Source organism: Pongo pygmaeus, chromosome 16, assembly GCF_028885625.2.
Source record: "Pongo pygmaeus isolate AG05252 chromosome 16, NHGRI_mPonPyg2-v2.0_pri, whole genome shotgun sequence".
Taxonomy (NCBI): domain Eukaryota; kingdom Metazoa; phylum Chordata; class Mammalia; order Primates; family Hominidae; genus Pongo; species Pongo pygmaeus.
The window spans coordinates 20,562,593-20,582,990 of NC_072389.2; the positions used below are offsets into that span (position 1 = coordinate 20,562,593).

At 50.7% G+C, this 20,398-nt stretch overlaps 2 protein-coding genes across 3 annotated transcripts in view; one reads left to right on the forward strand and one right to left on the reverse strand.

Moving 5' to 3' along the window:
* The first annotated feature begins 223 nt into the window (after positions 1-223).
* On the forward strand, positions 224-10,982 carry LOC134738352 (golgin subfamily A member 8B-like). Of its 2 annotated transcripts, none has more exons than XM_063653136.1 (16): positions 224-369; positions 2,054-2,173; positions 3,306-3,386; positions 4,232-4,270; positions 4,536-4,583; positions 4,668-4,752; positions 4,848-4,954; positions 5,956-6,042; positions 6,150-6,257; positions 6,463-6,550; positions 6,933-7,189; positions 7,449-7,640; positions 7,724-7,824; positions 7,907-8,007; positions 8,115-8,270; positions 8,357-10,982. In XM_063653136.1, exons 1-16 carry the CDS (start codon positions 322-324, stop codon positions 8,443-8,445), a joined length of 1,707 nt encoding a protein of 568 aa, XP_063509206.1. In that variant the 5' UTR covers positions 224-321; the 3' UTR covers positions 8,446-10,982. The 2 variants fall into 2 exon arrangements, with proteins under 2 accessions (XP_063509206.1, XP_063509205.1); XM_063653135.1 differs by having other exon boundaries at positions 298-369; positions 3,063-3,386; positions 7,446-7,640.
* Positions 10,983-14,481: 3,499 nt separating this feature from the next.
* Positions 14,482-20,398, reverse strand: part of LOC134738364 (putative GED domain-containing protein DNM1P46) — an 88,028-nt gene continuing 82,111 nt past the window's right edge. The window contains exons 3-4 of the mRNA XM_063653145.1: positions 15,343-15,547; positions 14,482-14,628 (exon numbers count right to left, since the gene is read on the reverse strand). Coding sequence (XP_063509215.1) covers positions 14,528-14,628; positions 15,343-15,547 — 306 coding nt within the window. The 3' untranslated portion in view covers positions 14,482-14,527. The remainder of the gene's footprint in view (positions 14,629-15,342; positions 15,548-20,398) is intronic.

Sequence of the window (20,398 nt, forward strand, 5' to 3'; positions counted from 1 at the left end):
AGGTTTTAAAGCAAAAGCCAGGCCCTCCCCTCTCTCAGAGTGGGTGGGGACAGTGGTTGCATGGGCAGCTTTCCTAATGAGCCACAGGTCCCTCTGGACACACTGCTGCCTGGCCACGCCCCCTTTCCACTTCGTCTTTCTCATTGACCAATGGGCTTGGAGCATTAAGGCCACACCCCTATTCCGCATTCTACTGTGGCCCTGGTTACGCCTCCTCTGGCTCAGTTACGCAGCTGCCTGCTAGGTGACTGGAGGTGTTGATCGGTGCTCGCTGGGATTTCGCTGACGTGGCCCCAACCCCGCCTCCCTCCCCACCCCACAATGGCAGAAGAAACTCGACAGAGCAAATTAGCTGCAGCCAAGAAAAAGGTAAAGACGTACCAGGTCATGACTCCCCAACTCAGCCACAGATCCCCTCTGACGACAAGACCGCTGCCAGAGTCCATACTACTCCTGAGGCACACTGGACTTTGCCCCCCAACCCCAGCCCTTCTGGGCTCCCCTACAAAAGTCTTGTCAGTCAGCCCTGCCCCTTCAGCAAACAGCTCAGTCCCTGCCCTCGCCAATCACCCCAGGGTGACTTTGGACGGGTGACTCCTGGGGCTCCCCACTCCATTACTGGGCCCTCACCTCTTGCCACCCCAAGTTGGACCTCCCTGGGCTCTTTGGGCTCACGTCTCCAAGGACCTGGGCCCCCCAGGCCCCGCCCTCACCGCTTGTCCCTGGGTGACTTTGGGCTGGTGACTCCTGGGGCTCCCTGCTGCAGACTCTGCCCTCCCCTCCTGCTGCCTCAAGGTCGACCTCCCTGGGCTCTTTGTGCTGGCATCTCCAAGGACCTGGGTCACAACCCTGTGTTTCCCTCCCGCATCATGGAGCGGCGACTCAGACATCGCGCTGATGTGGTCCCTCCCCCGCACTAGGAGGAGTGGAATGTAGTGATGTCACAGTCTGCCTACTAACTGTCATTACTGCAAGACTGGCCTTGGTCTTATGACCCAGTCCCCTAAACGTTGTCACACCGTTTCTGGTTCTTCTGGTCACAGCAGAAATTTCCAGCTGGAAGGGGAATGGAGACTATGGGACCCAGGAGCAAGAGGTTTCAGGCTGCCTGACTCCCTTAAAAGACATTGACAGTGGGAAAAGCCTACCTTCCCCCGTGAGCTCAAAACGTTGACAGTATCTCTGGGTGGCGATGGGAGAATGGCTTTGGTTTGGTTTTCTCCCAGGCTTCTACTTTCCAGAGAGATTTTAACATTTTTTTCTGAGTTCTCCACCTCATATTCTAATTCTCCATGGTTCTGGGACCAGACTGCCCTTCAGTCAGTGGTCTCTGAAGTGAGATTTGCTCATCTTCTGTGGAATAGATCTTGGGAAACTGAACTTGACAGCTTGAATCTTCCTCATATTATCTCAACCTTGGGTACTTTGAGTACCACAGGATAAATGTGGGACATCTTTCTGAAGCATCAGTTTCCTCTGATTCTCTTGAGATCAAGAGAAAAAACATGAATGTACTTAGGGATGGCAGTCCCATAGGTTTCTAAGAGTATACCAGACCTCTCTCTGAAATGAGGCTTGGTTTGTCCTCTTTCTGATAAATTCCCAGATTTCACTAAAAGGCTGCCTTCTGCCATGAGGACACATTGATATAAAAGTTTGGGAGGTACTGGGGCACTTCTTCCCACTAACAGACGTGTGAGGATGTACAACTCTAAACCACATGACATACAGCTCCTGCCTACTTAATGTATACTTTTCTACCTCTGCCTCTGGGTTTAGTCCCTGGCAGCTGCTGATTCTTGGCAAAACCCCAGAGCTTAGAGTCAGAAGACTGAGCTTCCAAGTTCCAGTATCACCTTTTTCTTTTTCTTTTTTCTTTTTTCTAGCCATGATATCAATCCCTCTCAGTCCCTAAATGATTGTGACACCTTATAGAGTTGTTGGTGTCATTAAATCAGATGGTATATAAGAGTCTTTTATAAAAACTATAAAGGAGGATGTGGCTGTAGGGGCTGATGTTTCTCATGAGTATTACTGCTCTTCTTTCCCACAGTTAAAAGAATATTGGCAGAGAAACAGCCCTGGTGTTCCAGCAGCAGCGAAGAGGAACAGGAAAGCAAATGGCAGTAGCCCTGAGACAGCCACTTCTGGTGGTTGCCACTCATCTGAGGCTGTGAGTCTCGCCTGGACAGGCTCCTGGGGACAGGGGGCCCAAGGGGCAGTAGAGGGCAGTTGTTAAGACTGTGGATGGACTGTTGGGTAGTGCTTAAGGATTCTGGATTTGGCCGGGCACGGTGGCTCACGCCTGTAATCCCAACATTTTGGGAGACCAAGGCAGGTGGATCCCAAGGTCAGGAGATCGAGACCATCCAGACTAACACGGTGAAAGCCCGTCTCTACTAAAAAATACCAAAAAATAAGCCAGGCGTGGTGGCGGGCGCCTGTAGTCCCAGCTTCTGCGGAGTCTGAGGGAGGAGAATGGCGTGAACCTAGGAGGCAGAGCTTGCAGTGAGCCGAGATCACGCCACTGCACTCCAGCCTGGAAGACAGAGACTCCGTTTCAAAAAAGAAAAGAATTCTGGGTTTGAATCCTGCCTCTCCGTCTGCTAGGGATATGATTTATGGCAAGTTGCTTGAGCTCTTTGGGCCTCTCTTTTCACATCTGTATAATAGAGGTGGTATTGTTGGACTTGTATTTGTGCAGTTTAAATGAGATTTATAATTGTTGATTTTATGTTAATCCCTAGTACATGGCCTGCTGTCAACACCCAGGACACCCAGGATATGGTCTTTGCTGTTTGAGTTTCCTCATCCCCAGTCTCAAGGGGAAGCCAGGACAATGAGAACAGTCACTTGCCATCAGGAGTCACTGAAAGGGCCCCAGGATGGGATGGTGGGGAGATAAGAACCATGAGAGAAGTTAGCATAAAGGAGTTATGGGACAAAGGGTCCAAGACAGGCAGAAAAGAAAATGTTGCCAGTTGATGGGGAAGAAAGAAAGTCGGAGGGCTCAGACAATGATTGGGACAGAACATCTCCGTGTGCACTCTCATGTCTTGTAGTCAGCAACAGGTATCCACGGGGAGGGCCCTACATCATCTGCTACCCTGAAGGATCTGGAGGTAGGAGGCTCTGGGTGGAGGTGCAGTGACCCCGCAGGCCAGCCCTCCAACCTCCTCCCACCGCGGGGACTGGGTGCCCCTCTGCCAGCTGAGACAGCGCACGCACACCCCAGCCCTAATGATTGTTCTCTCTACCTCTCCCCCAACTCCTCCTCCACCTCCTCCTCTCTGCATGCGCCTCAGAGCCCACGCCAAGAACAAGCAGCAGTCCTGGACTCGAGGTCCATAAAAATCAGTCGACTGAATAACACCATCAAATCTTTGGTAAGAGTCCAGTGGGGTCCCCTGTTTCCACGCTGCCAATCCTAGGCTCCAGTTTCCCCTTGGGGCCCTGAAGAAGGGGGCTGGGGGCCCCTGGCACCAAGGGCAGATAGGGAGCTGGGGCACCCAGGACTCACCTGGAGGGACCCCAGGGCATGCAGCATGGCTCTTCTTTTGCTGCCCTCTTTGCCGACTCTCTCCTCTCCAGACGTCCCTACTCGAGTCCTTACTATACATGCCCTGGCATTGTTGCCTCTTGGGGAAGTGCTGGCCTGACTGGTTGTCAGGGGCCCTGTATTTCTGCCATGACTCAGTCCCTAATTTGATCTTTGATTCTGGACAAGCCACCTCTCCTTTTTGGGCTCATGTTTCCAGAGGAGGTAGTGAGTATCAAAGGTCTCTGTTAGCTCTGAGAGTCTGAGATTTAAAGGCCCCCTAGAATGGAAACCTCAGGGCCAAGGGCTCCTGTCTGTCCTTTTCATCCTATATCTGCTGTGAAGAACCGTACCTGGCCCGTATGTGCTCAGTAAATGTTTACTGAATGAACGCACTTTTCTAAATCACAAGCTGGCAGCAGGGGGAGCTTTTCTCAAACTCCATCTCTAGAGGTTTATGTTACTGTCTTCTCTAGAGATTCCTGATTCATACTTTGAGTTCTGTGGCTGTGGCTGAAAACCAACAAAGACCCAAATCCTCTGTCCTTGGGAGCTTAGGAACAGTTCCTGTTCCCATTGGGTCTGAGAACTTTGCCTTTATAATCCATTCCTGGCCCCTGCCTACCGCTTCCTGTCTGGGGAACAGAGTTGAGGGGGCCACCCTCCATCACCTTAATTTGACTCTCCCCACAGAAACAACAGAAGAAACAAGTGGAACATCAGCTGGAAGAAGTAACGTGATTTCTTTGTGTGCTCATGACGTGACTGCTGGGTTTGGGGGACACTCAGATGTAGAGGCCCCAGTCTCGTCTCGCCTACTCCCAGCCTGGGGAAGAAGGCTCACTCCTCAGATTCCACCCCATCCCCACAGGGCCCCTGATAACCTGGTCCCATGGGTGGGTCTGTCCTGGGGCATTGGTGGCATTCTGGGGGCATGTCTCTTGCTGTGCCATCTCTGCCTCTCCCTGGTAAGAGCTCTGTCTTCCTCGTCTTATAGGAAAAGGAAGCAAACAGTGAGAAACAGAAAGCCCAAAGGGAGCTAGAGGTGAGTGGAGGGTGTGAAGTTTCCTCCTGTCCTCCGGAGAGTGTTTCTTTCCATTTCAGCACTTGCTTGGCTTTTCTCTCAAAGGTTCAAATCCAGAGATTGAACATAGAGAACAAGAAACTAAATATGGACCTGTATCGCACGAAACGTTCTCTCAGATACTTTGAAGGTGAGAATCTGGGCACCCTGTCATCCTTCAACCTGGCACTTTGACAGGTCTGTAGGGGGAGTCCTTTGAGCACCATCTCAACTCTGTCATTACAGAAGAGTCCAGGGATCTGGCCGGCCGCCTGCAACGTTCATCACAGCGTACAGGAGAGTTAGAGCGGGCTCTCTGTGCTGTCGCCGCCACGCAGAAGAAGCCAGATGGGGTGAGTCCAACCACCTGCGCTGTCCCCTGGGAGCCCGGCTTCGCAGATGGAGGAGTGAGCCTAAAGGTCCCTTCTGCAGGATGGAGTGTCCTGCCCAGAAGGCAGCATGGCCATTTCTCACTGCTTTTGTGTATGGTTGTTAGAGGCAGCCTGAGGCTGAGTCAGCTGCTGTGGGTGAGTTGGGGGGCACGGTGGGGAGCGAGCACTGGATGCAGAGCTTGGAGGCCAAGTGGCTGTCCTGCCCTTACCTGGCCGTGGTCTTGGCCAAGTCCTAGGTGGGGTGTGGGGTATTGGGTACTTATACTGTGAAGGTACAGAAGGGTACCTTTAGTATGTTACCTTTTCTGTAGAGAGAGGAAACGTGTGTGTGTGTGTGTGTGTGTGTACACACTATGATAATATACATAAAACATGTCTGCAAGTGTCCATAAACAACTCAGAAGAGAGCAACGGGGTGGCTAGGAGATACTTCCCTTTTATACCTTCTGAGTTTTGGACTATGTGAATGTATCATCCTTTCAAAAAGTGAATAAAAGATTAATTTTTCCCTTCCTGACTCTGCCCCCACCCCAAGCAAGAAAAATGGGCTTAGAGAATCTGATAGACCTGGGTGTTCAAATCCTAGCTCTGCCTAAGTGATCTTAGGCAAGCACTTAACCTCAAATACTCCATGTTTTTTCATCTACCCAAGAGAGGTAATCATAGTAACTGTCTCCCATGGTGGTTGCGAGGATTCAATGGGATTGCTAGCGAGGTACCTGCTGAAGCTCTCCATAAAGGTTCCAACAGTGATAGTCATAACAATAGCAATATTATCTGACCTCTCTCCTCGTCCCTTCCAACTTCACTGAGTTTTTTTCAAAACCAGACCACGGGCTTGGAAATGCCTTGGTCTTTACTGGCCAAGCTGTATATTGGGTTTAGCCCTAGCCCTTTTAAGGGGCACTGTGTGGAATGGCCCAGGCTCCCCAGATCGAAACTTCTCACTCTTCACCATCCAGTTCTCGAGCCGCAGTAAAGCACTTATGAAGATGCAGTTAGAGCAGTCCATAAGGGAGCAGATACTGCTGAAACGACACGTGACACAGGTGAGGTTTGGCAGAGGGAGGGATGTGGAAGGAAGATGACCCCAAGTGGCCAGGAGCAGGTGAGGACCAGTGACAGCCTTTCCTAACTTCTGTGCCCATTCTTGCAGTTGAAGGAGTCACTTAAAGAAGTCCAGCTGGAGAGAGATCAATATGCACTACAAATAAAAGGAGAGAGGGCCCAGTGGCAGCAGAGGATGAGGAAAATGTCGCAGGAGGTGAGATCTGACCCTTCAGCCTCCCGCCCCCCCAACAACTTAGATAGGTCACTGGATCTTTCTGGGCATCTTTAAAATGGGAATAGTGCAGCCAGAGGTGGTCCTGGGTCTGGGCTTTGTGGAGGTGGGGGCAGAGAGGGAGATGGGAGCCTGTCCAGCCACCAGCCCCTCTCTCCAGGGCCCTTTCCCCCTGTGCTTTGGGCAGGTTTGCACATTGAAGGAGGCGAAGAAGCATGATACGCATCGGGTAGAAGAGCTGGAGAGGAGTTTGTCCAAACTCAAAAACCAGACGGGTAAGATGTGACTGGCATGACCTGGCAGCAGGACTGGCATCAGAGGGCTGTGGGGGTGGCTTAGAATGCCCCAGGAAGGTGGGTGGATGGCAGGGCTTTGAGGCAGAGGGAAAGAGGTCTGTGCCAGGAGACAAGTCTTGTCATCTCCATGAGCCTCAGTGTCCTAATGAGCAAAGAGGGCCCATTGTCAGCCACCCACAGTGCTCTCTATCTGAAAGTGGTTTGGAAGATTGGCTACCATCCGGGTGCGAGGAATCATTAGCAGTGAGGCCAAGTTTGGGGGGCCTGAGAGGAGCTGTGCGCCAAGAGGAGGGTGTTTTGTTGTTTTTTGTTTTTTTGTTTTGAGAATCCAGAGGCCCTTATGGTCTGCTTCCTTTCTCAGCTGAACCACTGCTCCCGGATCCCCCAGCAGTGCCCTCTGAGGTGGAGCTGCAAGACCTGAGGAAGGAGCTGGAGAGAGTGGCAGGAGAGCTCCAGGCTCAGGTGGAAAACAATCGGCGCATCAATCTCCTGAACCGTGGGCAAAAGGAGAGGCTTCGCGAGCAGGAGGAGAGGCTTCAGGAGCAGCAGGAGAGGCTTCGGGAACAGGAGAAGAGGCTTCAGCAGCTGGCCGAGCCACAGAGTGACTACAAGGAGCTGGTGGGTTGCCTCACCTGGGGAGCCTGCCCTCCTCCCTAGCCCTCCAGGCCTTTGTTTCCCCACCTGCAAAATGGGGCAGTGCAGCCCTCACATGAAATATTACCTTCAAAGGCACCCGTGAGCCAGAGCTTTGCTCTGGTGGCTGTGGGAGAGAGGAGAGTATTTTTCTAACCTGCCTCCACCCTTCCCGGTGCCATGGGAGGCAGACACCAAGTTCTGGGGTCTCCAGCTGCAGAACTTGCTTCTCTCTGTCCAGAAGAACGAGGACAAGAGTGCCCTGCAGTGGGAGCAGCAAGTAAAGGAGCTGCAGGAGAAGCTGGGCCAGGTGACGGAGACGGTCACCTCAGCCCAGAAGGAGCCAGAGGCAGCAGCCCCAGCCTCGGGGGCTGGGGGCGAGTCTGTGAGTGGGGAGACCCTCCGGGCCCTGCGGGAAGTCATGGAGAAGCTGGAGGTGAGTGAGTCCTAGCATGGGCCAAGAAGGGCAGGGGTGAGGCAGGTCGCTGCTGAGATGTGACCCCATAATTTTGGCTCCAGAGCGGCCTTATGGACCTCCTGGAGGAGAAGGCGGACCTGAGGGAACATGTGGAGAAACTGGAAGTTCGATTCATCCAGTACTGGAGAGAGAGATGCCATCAGTGAGTGGGAGACCAGGGCACGGCAGGGGGAGCTGCAGGGCTGTGGGAGGGGCCCCAGCGTCTGAGCCCTTTCCTCCCGCAGGAAAGTGCATTGCCTTCTAACAGAGCCAGGGGGCAGTGCCAAAGACGCAGCACCTGGAGGAGGACATCATCAGGCTGGCCCAGGACAAGGAGGAGGGGAAGGTAGGGTGTGCAACATCCCTGTGGGGGTAGGGGTGGGGGTGCGGGTGGGGGTGGGCATGAGGGTGAGTGCCAGCAGCGGCCTGACAGCTGAGCACCCCTCCCTTCAGGTGAAGCTGCTGGAGCTGCAGGAGATGGTGTTGCGGCTTGTGCCAACTATAACGAGGGGCACGGCAAATTCCTGGCCGCTGCCCGGAACCCTGCTGCTGAACCCGGTCCAGGAGCCCCAGCCCCCCAGGAGCTTGGGGCTGCCGACATGCATGGTGGTGAGTAGAGCCCCCAGGTGGGGTGAGCAGGCAGGAGCATGGGGGGCTATCACTCCACTCAGATCCCCGCCTCCCTCTCTCCAAAGATCTTTGTGAGGTGAGCCTCACCAACAGCGTGGAGCCTGCACAAGGAGAAGCCAGGGAGGGTTCTTCCCAGGACAACCCGACTGCATAGCCAATCGTGCAGCTCCTTGGTGAGATGCAGGACCACCAAGAGCACCCAGGCTTGGGCAGAAACCCCTGTGTGCCATGCTTTTGCTGGGCTTGGCTGCCCAGAGGAAGGAGATAAATACCACCATCATCAAAGAGCTGCTCAAGACATTGTTAAAAATGAAACAAAGTTACGGGGTTAATCTCCTACACAATTCATGTACTTCATCTGAATGTTACAGCCACTCATGATTATTTGTGTTTCTAATTTATAGTTTAAGTTTATTTGTAGAAAATTAAAGGAGAGTGGGTCTCTGTGGCTCTCACTGATGTTCACTCTGGCATCCTTTAGCATTTTTCTTTTTTAATTTCATAATTGTAGGGCATTAGCATGCATATTGAGTTTGCCCTTACATGGTGGGAGTTCAAACACACAAAGACCCAGTCGTCGCACAAAACTCTTCTCGCTGGTTTGAAATAGGCTCCCATGCTTTTTTAATGTTATTGCAGTGTGCATATTCATTATAGAATTCAGATAAAATTTGCTTATGTTCTGCTATTATGTTTGATCTCATCTTAATCACAGTGAGCTCTTCAAGAGCTCAATATGTGCTTTGCCCTCAAGTGTGCACTGTTTATTACTTTGTAATATGCCACTATGAGTACTGACATTTAGAGCTGTTTAAAGGCTGAGAACTGCAAACAGCCTTTCCTTCATTTTCTGTGTATTGGTGATGGGAGTAATAACCTTTTGGGGGAGCTTTTTAAATCTCACAGAAGAGGAAAGTGGCCTGCTCTGGCAGGTATGTGCAGGATAAAGTGTGTTTCATTTGTTCTGGTGCCAAGAATGAGCACTGTACTGTGGCAGTTCCCTTAGGATTTGTATATGCTCTGGGCTCGTGAAGATATTGCATCGTGAGCTGCAGCAGTTGTACTCTTTTCCAATGACCTAACAAGGGCTTATTTCTGAGGAATGAAAGGCTCCCATCATTGGCTGTGGATGTGGAAAACCTTTCCTAGCTTAGAGCATTTGTATCTATAATACATTTTAAAGTCAGAGTTCATGTTACCTGTTTTAATCACATGACTTCCTGTCCCAGTTCACAAAAGGGCGCTGGTTGGCATTCTTCTTAATGTATTTAGTAAAGATCATAAGAAATCCTTTAAGAGTTTAAATGTCCCTGGAACAGGCATACAGGCTCTGGTCAAGAATGAATTAGAGTGAAGGAAAGCTGTGTGACACCTGGCATTCCTCTCTGTTCATGGAGCTTCTTTGAGGCTTGAAGATTGATGTTACCATCTAGACGTCTCTGGCTAATACCTATTCTTCAACCACCTTGGTTACTCTGACATAGGAATTTACTTCTTTTCCTTGAGTGGAAAACACTTTAATAACAAACATTATTATAAACTAATAAATGTGAGAGTACTTAGTTGAAACAAAAAGGAATTTTAGTAGACAGTGTTATGTTATCTTTGAAAATCAAGGAGAAGTTTATGCAACTTAAAATGTTTACACACTGTGGTGCAATCTACCATTTGTGAATGTCAGTGTATTATCAGGAAACGTGTTTATACAATCGCAGAGTTGTAGTTCCTCACAAACTTCTTTATGAAGAGTGAAATATGTTTTTGTACCTCTCACTTTCAGTCAGGGACATATTTTGTGCAATATTTATGTGATTGTGCCTATGAGTGATGAATGAACGCATTTCAGTCATACATTGCCTAAATCATAACTTGATGATGCTTGGGAAAGAATCAACAGTTAAAACTTCATGAAGTTCTAATGTCTGTGTTCCAAAACACATCACATTATTAGGTTGTAGGGAGAGATGTATGTGTGCTCCCTGGGGTGGGGATTTTCTACTCACTAGACCATCTCCATTTTTAGCACTTGGCATCCTCATGATCCTTTTATAAATATGAGATGAACAGGAGAGCAGCAATATGATTTTGCCAATGGAATAACAGATTTGCTGGCATTCAATGAAAGAGGGCACATATTGGGTCCTTGTGACTTCAACTGACTCTTCCAAATTGTATGAATTTATCAATATATTAGATAAACCCAGTTTCAGAATGATAAAGAAAAAATATTAGACCAAATAATGTGGCTAATTAACAGTGGTATGATTTCTAGCCCGTGGGTTTAAAACTGTATCTTAAAGAGTCATTTTAAAATAATATAAATATTTAAAAATGTAACTGCTATCTTTATGTTATGAAATAAGTTAAAATATTTTAAAATATGAATACTGTAGTTTAAAAGAAAGAAATGGTGGGAAGGAAAAGTAGAGAAAGAAATGCCAATTCCAGTCCAAAGCTTTATTTGCCAAGTTTTCTTAGAAGGAATTTTACCAATGTATGAGTTCTTGTTAACAGAATGTGTAACGGAAATACTGAAAACTTTTGCCTAAAGTGGCATTATTGACTGCTGGCATGATGCTACTGTAATGTAATAAATTATTAAATTGTTGCAAAGTGCTGTTTTTGCCTTAAAATTTTATTTTGTGTGTCTTGAAAACTATAGTATTAAAGGTATTGATACTGTGCAAATACTGGGCATGCTTGGCATGAGATAATCTGTTTCATTTTCACGAAATTGTAGTATAACTATGCAAGTGTTTATTAAAAGAACACAAAATAAAAAAGGTATGGGATTTAAAAGTTATGGGGTGAAAAAGTTATCAGATAAAAATTGTAAAAATGTGGCAAAAAAGTAGAAAAAAGCTTTCTGAAAAGTTACCAAAAAAAAGTTATGAAAAAGAAGTTATGGAATTAAAAAAAAAAAAAGTCATGGGAAAAAGCAGACCACTGTCAGCAAAGCCTGGAGAAGTGGGGCTGGAGTCTCACTGCCACCATGTCCCTACCACCCCTTCCGAGTCACCCCTTTACAATTAGGGTAGCAAGACAAGACCTCTGTCTAATGGGGAAAGACAAACAGACCCTTTGCCACCTTGATCAGGGCTGAGTCCTTAAATTTCTGGATGGTGATGATTGTTATTTAAGAGCCAGAGGCTGGTGGAGGTGGTTTGTTTGGAGGAGGCCTGATGGCCCCCTTACTCTCACCATAGCAACTTTTCCCTCGGGGGGCTCCCTTCTTATTCAGAGAGGCAGGACAGTGGGGCTGTGGACCAGGCGAGGGCACCGGCTGCTGGGGTGGCCCCCCTTCCCCGGTGTACATATTGTGTCTGTGTAAGGTTTTGTATATTCCAGAGGGTAGGGCCACCCCTGTATCATACCTAGTGGAGGTTGGAGCTGGCACATGGGGAGGAGGTTCTAATAATTATTTGTGGCTGGGAAACTTATTTATTGCTAGCAAAGGACAGAGGAAGGAGGCGGGGATGGGGTCGTGGCTCCCTGGTCAGGCGACTCCTGTTTATTTTGCTTTTTATTTTGGAATAAACAGATTTAGCCATACTGCCCGGCCTGGTGTGTTCCCATTTCCCTCACTGGGTCCTGGAGTTTGTGCCACCAAATGAGGAGCCCTAGAGTGTCTTGAGTATGTCCAGCTAGGCTGTTAGGGACCTTCCAGGTGTGTTACCTGTATGCTGCCTAGTGGCACCTGGGGGATTCCATGGGGACTGCCATGTCACCTATGGGGCACAGTCCAGCCCTGACAGCCAACAGGCTCAGAAGCCTGATGTAGCGGTGGCTGGGAAGACAGGTACCAGCACCTAAGGGCACTGACTTCCACCCATCCAAGGCGTCTTCCCTTCCGTCCCCTTGCCTCCCTCCCCTGTCTGCACCTGATGGCCTGTTCTGTCTGTCCCTCCAGAGTGCTGGGCTGCCCCGCAGGCTCCCTTCAGGCTGAGTTCGTGGCCCTGCCCCCTGGTGGCCAGAGCTGGCTTCACAGGACAAGAGCCAGCTAAGTTCCAGGGGCTTTCCAGGAAGTGTCCCTTGGAAAGGCTATGGCCTTTTCACCCCTCCAAACAGCACCCTAAAAATGGCTTGGCCTTTCCCCTCCCCTGAGCTCCACAGAGAACACAGCCAGCAGAGGACACACTTCCCCATCATCCAGAAATGGGTTTGATTCTCAGCCAAGGGACAGTAGGACGGGTAGAGACTGTCAGGACACACAGCTGCCTTCACAGCACTCCCATGCTTGGTGGGGGGATGGGAGGGATGGCGGGGGCTGACTCTCCATAGGCCGGGCATGACAGGGAGGCTCACTGGAGGTGGTGCACTTCGGAGGGGCAATGTCAGGGGACAGCTTTCTCTTGTTGGGCCACAAAACTCCAAGAGGACAACACGGTGATGGATTCCCAGCACTAGAGGTGAGGCGGTTGGCCACGTGTAGGTGTAGAGGGGTGTGTGTGTGTGTGCGTGTGTGTGTATGGGTATTTACAGATATTTATAGAACAATGCAGGGGCATACCACAGAGGGGGGCACAAGTTTTCACAACGGTCACACCTGGATGTGTCAGCTCACCACTACAACAGACTAAGTCACAGATGAAGGGGGCTGGCTTTGGGGCTGGGGGAGCCACTGCCAAGTCACAGAACAGCCACCCAGGCAGGCTTGGAAAGGGAGGCCTCTGAGAAGAGGAGGGATCTGTTTAGAGGTCAAAGGGGGGCCTGGGGCTCTCAGGACGGGATGGACTTGCCTGACCTGATCGGCTGGCAGTTGGAGAGAAAGCAGAGAGAAAACAGGAGAGAGAAAAGCGAGCAGAGAGCTGGTGAGGCAAGTGCAGAGCACAGGTGTGCCACAGCAGCTGTGGGAGGGCCAGGGAGGGGAGGGCGCAGGTGCAGGTGTGGCAAGGTTCCTGGAAAAGAGGGGCTGGAAGGGAAAGGGGAGGAAGATGGAGGGAGGAGCCAGAGCTTCACAGGTAGTGCCTGGGGACTGTGGCAGCCCTCCCCACCCCACACATGCTGTCCTCTTCCATTGCACCCAGGCAGTGTACCCACAGGTCAGACCAATGCTCAGCCCCCTTGGGCTTCCCTCTTCTCTGGCCACCAACCAACTTGTCTTCCAAGTTGTCTTCCAACCAACTGGTCCAGGGCCACCTCTCACCTTGGGGAGCCCAACGCAACAGCCACCAGGCCTGACAGAAGGAACATTGCTCGAACAAGGATGATGAAGCTAAATGGGATGGATGGTTGGAGTGATCACCAGAGCCCCCTCTGGGTGGTCAGAAAGCTCAGGACCCTCTGAAGGGACCCTGGGGGAGGCAGGGTGGTCAGGCAGCCGGGTGCCACTGGCTATAGACTTATAAGTCTAAGAGGGGAGCCTCAGCTTCTTGGGGCTTGCAGGTCCCAAAGGTGAGGCAGGGTCCTTCCTCCTAGGAAAAGAAGAGGGAGACCATGGCAAGGGAGGTGGGTGGGCTTGCTGGGCAGAGCTCAGCTGGGCCAGCAGGCACTGTGGTCCCCTTGGCTGAAGAGCAGGGCCGACCTCTAGGAGCAACAAGCCAAGGTGCGTGAGCCTGCTGGCTGGTGGTCGTGCTTCAGTGGGGCCCAGGGACCCTGCCTTCAGTGCCATGCTAGCAGCTATGATGGTACGTGGGAGGGAGGGAAGGGGGCTGTGTGCCCCTATGTGACCTGTGAGGTGTGTTTTGGGTTGACCATGTGTATGGGGCTCTCGAGGTTTTCTCCTAGATCACACTGTTTTGCTGACAGATAGAGGAGGTGGGACCCTATCACCCCTGCTCTGCAGTGGATTTGGCTCTCAGCACTCCAAGGCATCCAGGCTGGGAGCTGGATGCCCCACCCTGGCAGCATGGCTCAGACAGCACAACAGGTACGGCATGCCCAGGATGACATTCCTGGGCCTCTGGCCACCTCAGAGTACAGCCCCACACACAACCCCCTCCAAGCTCTCAGCCCTTACACCATAAACCACGAGCTCCCTGACGGCTCCTGAGAGCACCCACAACTGCCAGCTTGGGCACGGAGCCTGTTCCAAGAGGCCCCAGGCTCAGCCATGGGGGCTGGGGAGCTTTGAGGCCATGGGGGCCAGCCCTGCTACCTGCGTCTGGCAAGGACGCTCTGCACCTGCAGCCAGGAGTTGTCCACGGGTCCCCGTGTGCATGCTGATGGTGGTTGTGCTGATGTCACCGATGATGCTGAGCACCTCCTTCAGCACGTGGTGCATGTGCAGCATCTCATCACGCCACTGTGCCTGCTCTGCCAACTCCTCCATCAGAGTGTTCTGGTTCCCATGCAGGTACAGGTTGGACAGCAACTCTGATCACATGAACTCCTTGGTCTGAGAGAGGGCAAAGAGGGAAGGAGGTTGGGACCTGATGCCTGTGCTGCCCTGATGCCTGTGCTGGACACTGTGCTGGACTTGGAGCCCTGAGTATGGCTTTTCACATGCTGCTTCTACACCGCTTAGACTCCAAGATATGCCTCCCCACCGCCCTTTTCTCACTCAGATGTGGACACTGAGGTCCAGAGGAAAAGTCACCTGTCCAAGGTCACAGATCTGGGAGGGGACCCAGGACCTATCATGCCAACAGGACACCTGCCTACTCAGTGTTTTTAAAAAAAAGTTTTTGGAGATAGGATCTCGCTGTGTCGCTAGGCTGGAGTACAGTGGGTGAGATCACCACTCACTGCAGTCTCAAACTCTTGGGCTCAAAGTGACCCTCCAATGTCAGCCTGTCAAGTAGCTAGGACTATAGGCACGTGCCACCACCAAGCCCAGCTATTTTTAAAATATTTGTGTAGAGACCAGGTCTCACTATTTTGCCAAGGCTGGTCTCAAACTTCTGGGCTCAAGCTATCCTCCTGCCTTGGCCTCCCAAAGTGCTGGGATTACAGGCATGGGCCACTGTCCCCAGTCCCACGTTATATTTCTATGAGACAGCTCTGCTGTGGACCGTGCCTCCCTCCCTGGACCTGGTCCCATAGGGCTGGTCAGCATCTCCCCCAGGCCAACATGGCCACCTGCATCTCCAGTGCCACAGGAGCCGCCTGCCCCTATGAGGCGGTGCATGCACGTTGTTGATCATGACGTGCATGATGGTCTTGGGCGTGACACCAACCATGAGGTCCCACATGGTCTTGTAGACAATGGCCATGTAGGAGTCCACCAGGTTCTGGGTGGTTTCCATTTGCCGCTCCAGCTGTGGGTCCATGGAGCGCATGAAGCTGTCGGAGCCATTCTCCTCGGCCTTGTTGTCCTGTCATGGAGAACACAAGGGCATCAAAGTGGCCAGGCCATGCAGCCAGGCTCCAGGAATCCCTAGGATCTCAGCCCCTCCAAGGGTACCTGGAACATTGAGGCACAGAGAGAAGCAACTGGCCTGAACATGCACCCAGCTCCCCACACGCTCTAGACAGTTTCAGGTCTCTGCCTCTCAGGACCCCAGACTCCCCTGATTCAGTCTCATCTTAGTTCTGACTCTAGTGCCCAGAATTTGCCTCAAGTTACAAATCCAGAAATTGGAAAAGAACATCTCCAGGTCCCCTGCCTGGAGACCTGGCCAGAGCTTGTGCCAGGCTGCAGACGCCTGGCAAGGGGCAAGAAAAGGGCATACTCACTTTCCCCTTGTCCTGGGAGGCCCATGCACCAACACTGCCACCACCGCTGCCACCTGGGAACACGGCAAAGTAGACACACACAGAGACGAAAACGGGAAGGGTTGAGTGAACCTGGGACACTGCAGCCCAACTTTAATGTGTTGTGGAATTCTGTTAGCTAATATTTTATTGAGGAGTTTTGCATCAGTATTCATCAGTGATATTGGCCTGTAGTTTTCTTTTTTTGTTTGTATCTTTGATTTTGGTATCAGGATAATGTTAGCCTTGTAGAATGAGTTTGCAAGTATTCCCTCCTTCTCTATTTTTGGAATCATTTGGGTAAGGTTGGTATTAGTTCTTGTTTAAATGTTTGCTAGAATTCAGCAGTGAATCATCAGGTCCCAGGCTTTTCTTTGCTGGGAGACTTTTTATTACCACTTTGATCCCATTATTTGTTATCAGTTTGTTCAGGTTTTGGGTTTCATCATGGTTCAATCTTGGTAGGTTAGATGTGTCTGGAAATTTATCCATTTTTAGTACGTTTTCCTATTTATTTGCATATAATTGCTGACCACTAGTGATCCTTTGAGGTTTAGTTTTCTTTTTTTTTTTTTTTTTTTTTTTTTTTTTGCTATGTCTTGCTCTGTCGCCCAGGCCGGAGTGCAGTGGCGCGATCTCAGCTCACTGCAAGCTCCACCTCCCGGGTTCATGCCATTCTCCTGCCTCAGCCTCCCAAGTAGCTGGGACTACAGGCGTCTGTCAGCACACCCGGCTAATTTTTTTGTATTTTTTTTGGTAGAGACGGGGTTTTACCGTGTTAGCCAGGATGGTCTTCTCTCCTGACCTCCTGATCCGCCGGCCTTAGCCTCCCAAAGTGGTGGGATTACAGGCGTGAGCCACGCCCCCTTGGGACAGGGACACACACACACACACACACACACACACACACACACAGATTTAGTGGTTGTGGCGCCCAGTCGCGAGTGTGAAGAAGGGACCAGATGGGTCGGGCAGAAAGGTGCTGGGTCAAGAGAGGAGGGGGCAGCCGGGAGCGCGCACACGCAGGGTGCGCCGGGTTGAGGGGTGAGGGGTGAGGGGTAAGAGGTGAGGGGCCACGAGGACCAGGGCGGGGTAGGGGCAGCCCTTTCCCAGGCGGTAGCGGGGGCGCTGGTGCTGTTGCCCTTTTAAGCTGCGGCTTGACGGAGCCGCGCCTCCTGTCGGTGGAGTCGGTTATAAAGGGAGCAGCCCCCCAGGCCGCCACACAGCTCCCGCCAAGTCCTCGGTGTCCCTTGCCATTTTCCAGCAGCGCTCCCACGAGGGTCACCGCCGCGGGGAGAGGTGGAGCCGCGAGAGCTCGGCCGGGGGCCCCGCCGGGTGGTCGCGGCCATGACAGCGGCTCGGGACAGGCTCCTTTTCCGCGCCCCTCCCGCCTGAGATGAGGGAAAGATGTCCCTGTCAGCGTTCAAGGCCAAACTGAAGTTGCCGGCCTCTATCTTCCACGAGAACCAGGAGCCACAGCCGCGGCTCACGCTCCACCGCAACATCAAGGTGAGTCGCCGGGTGGCGGCCTCGCGGGGCAGGGCGAGGGCGGAAAGCGGGTGCCCAGAGTCCCAGGACAAAGGGGAACCTGCCCCAGGGAGGCCCCAGTTCCCCGCTCCTTTCTCCCGCAACTAGCCCGCCGGGCACTGCTCCAGGCTTGGGTGGGAGAAGGCGGAGGGCGCGTCTCTCCAACTCCTAGCGCGGGGCTGGCTTGGGGGCTGCTGGCCCCTCTCGGCCCCTGTCGCTGCGCTTCGAGGTGGGAGCCCGCGGCTGCCGGAGCCCTCTTGGGACCCATGGTCGCCGTCAGTGAGCCCACCTGCTCTGGGGACCGCGACAGGGCGGGGCAGGGCGACTCCCGAGTTGTTGGAGCCCAGGCGGGGAAGGGGAAAGACCTTTAAGATTTTCGGTTTTTTGGCGGGGCGTAGTGGCTCACGCCTGTAATCCCAGCACTTTGGGAGGCCAACCGGGTTGATCACTTGAGGTCAGGAGCTGGAGACCAGCCTGGCCAACATGCTGAAACCCGTCTCTACTAAAAAATAGAAAAATTAGCCGGTCGTGTTGGCAGGCGACTTAATCCCAGCTATTTGGGAGGCAGAGGCAGGAGAATGGTTTGAACCCAGGAGGCGGAGGTTGCAGTGAGCTGAGATCGAGCCGTTGCACTCAAACCCGGGGGAGAAGAGCGAGACTTCTCTCTCTCTCTCAAGAAAAAGTTTTCTTTCTTTTTTTCTTTTTGTTGAGACAGAGTCTCACTCACTCTGTCGCCCAGGCTGGAGTGCAGTGGCGCGATCTCGGCTTGCTGCAGCCTACCTCTCTTGACAGTCCACTGGTTAAAGCGATTCTCCTGCCTCAGCCTCCAGAGTAGCTGAGATTACAGGCGCCCGCCACCACGCCTAGCTAACTTTTGTGTTTTTAGTAGAGACGGATTTTTTTAGTAGAGACGCGGTTTCACCATGTTAGTCAGAATGGTCTTGATCTTCTGACCTCATGATCCGCCCGCCTTAGCCTCCCAAAGTGCTGGGATTACAGGCGTGAGCCACCGCGCCCGGCCTCTGTTTTGTTTTATACATGTAATGTATTCACAAGTATCTTTACAAAGTGATTTTGATACTCTTTTGTCTTCTCCCTAGAATCTCTTTGTTCTGTAATAATTTTTTTAGTTTATTTTGATCTTATTTTCCTCTTCAAAGCCTTTCCTTAAATATCTATTCTATGTTGCTTATCATTTGTAGTCTTTTTTTTTTTTTTTTTTTGAGAGGGAGTCTTGCTCTGTCACCCAGGCTGGAGTGCAGTGGCGCAATCTGGGCTCACTGCAAGCTCCGCCTCCCAGGTTCACGGCATTCTCCTGCCTCAGCCTCGTGAGTAGCTGGGACTACAGGGGCCAGCCACCACGCCCCGACAATTTTTTGTATTTTTTTGTAGAGACGGGGTTTCACCGTGTTAGCCAGGATGGTCTCGATCTCCTGACCTCATGATCTGCCCACCTTGGCCTCCCAAAATGCTGGGATTACAGGCGTCAGCCACTGTGCCCAGCCCTGATTCTATATTATAGTGAGTTGTACAATTATTTCCTTATATGTTACAATGTAATAATAATAGAAATAAAATGCACAATAAATGCAATGTCCTTGAATCATCCCAAAATCATCTCCCACAACCTTGTCTGTGGAAAAATTGTCTTCTGCAAAACTGGTTCCTGATGCCAAAAAGTTTGGGGACTGCTGGCATAAGTGGTCTCATATAGTATTTGTCCTTTTGTGCCTGGCTTATTTCACTTAGCATAATGTCTTTAACGTTCATCCATGTTGTAGCATGTGCCAGAATTTCATTTGTTTTTAAGGCTGAATAATATTCCCTTGTATGTATTTAATACGCCTTGTTATCTTTTCATCTGTTGATGAATGCTTGGGTTGCATCCACCTGTTGGCTATTGTGAATAGTTTTGCATTGCCTGTCTTTCTCATGATCGCCATCCTATTTCACATCTAGCAGGTGTGAGATTCCATTGATTGATTGATTGATTGAGACAGGGTCTGACTGTTGCCCAGTCTGGAGTGCAGTGGCATGATCTTGGCTCACTGCAACCTCCATCTCCCAGGCTCAAGCAATTCTTCTGCCTCAGCCTCAGCCTTCCGAGTAGCTGGGATTATAGGCATGCACCACTACCAGCTGGCTAATTTTTGTATTTTTAGTAGAGACGGGGTTTCACCATGTTGGCCATGCTGGTCTCGAACTCCTGACCTCAAATGATCCACTTGTCTCCGCCTCCCAAAGTATTTGGATTACAGGTGTGAGTCACTGCGCCCAGCTAGTAGGTGTGAATTTCTATGTCTTAGTGGTTTTGATTTGCATTTACGTGATGGCTAATGTTGTTGAGTATCTTTTTATGTGTTTATTGGCCATTTGTCTATTTTCTTTGGGGAAATATTTATTCCAAAATTTAACCTATTTTTAAGTGGGTTATGTATCTCTTTATTATTTCGTTGTAAGAATTTTTTTACATATTCTAGATAGGAGTTATAACAATTTTCTCCCTTTTTCTGGATTGTCTTTTTTTCTTTCTTGATGGTGTCCTTTGAAGCACAAAGATTTTAAATTTTGATATAGTCCAATTTATCTTTCTTCATTTGTGTTTTTTTGCTCCTTGTGCTTTTGGTGTAATATCTAAAAAAACATTGCTACACCAAGGTCACAAAGGTTTCTGTCTATGTTTTTTTCTATGAGTTTTATAGTTTTGTCAATATCTCTTATATTGAGCTCTTTTATCCATTTGAGTTAATTTTTGCATGTGGCATGAATTAGGGGGTATAGCTTCATTGTTTGCACCTAGACATCCAGTTATCTCAGAACTATCTGTTGAAAAGCTTATTCTTTCCCCATTGAATTGTCTTGGAACCCTTACTGAAGATCAATTGACTGTATATGTGAAAGTTTATTTCTGGATTCTATTCTTTCATCTCTTCATCTGTCCTTAT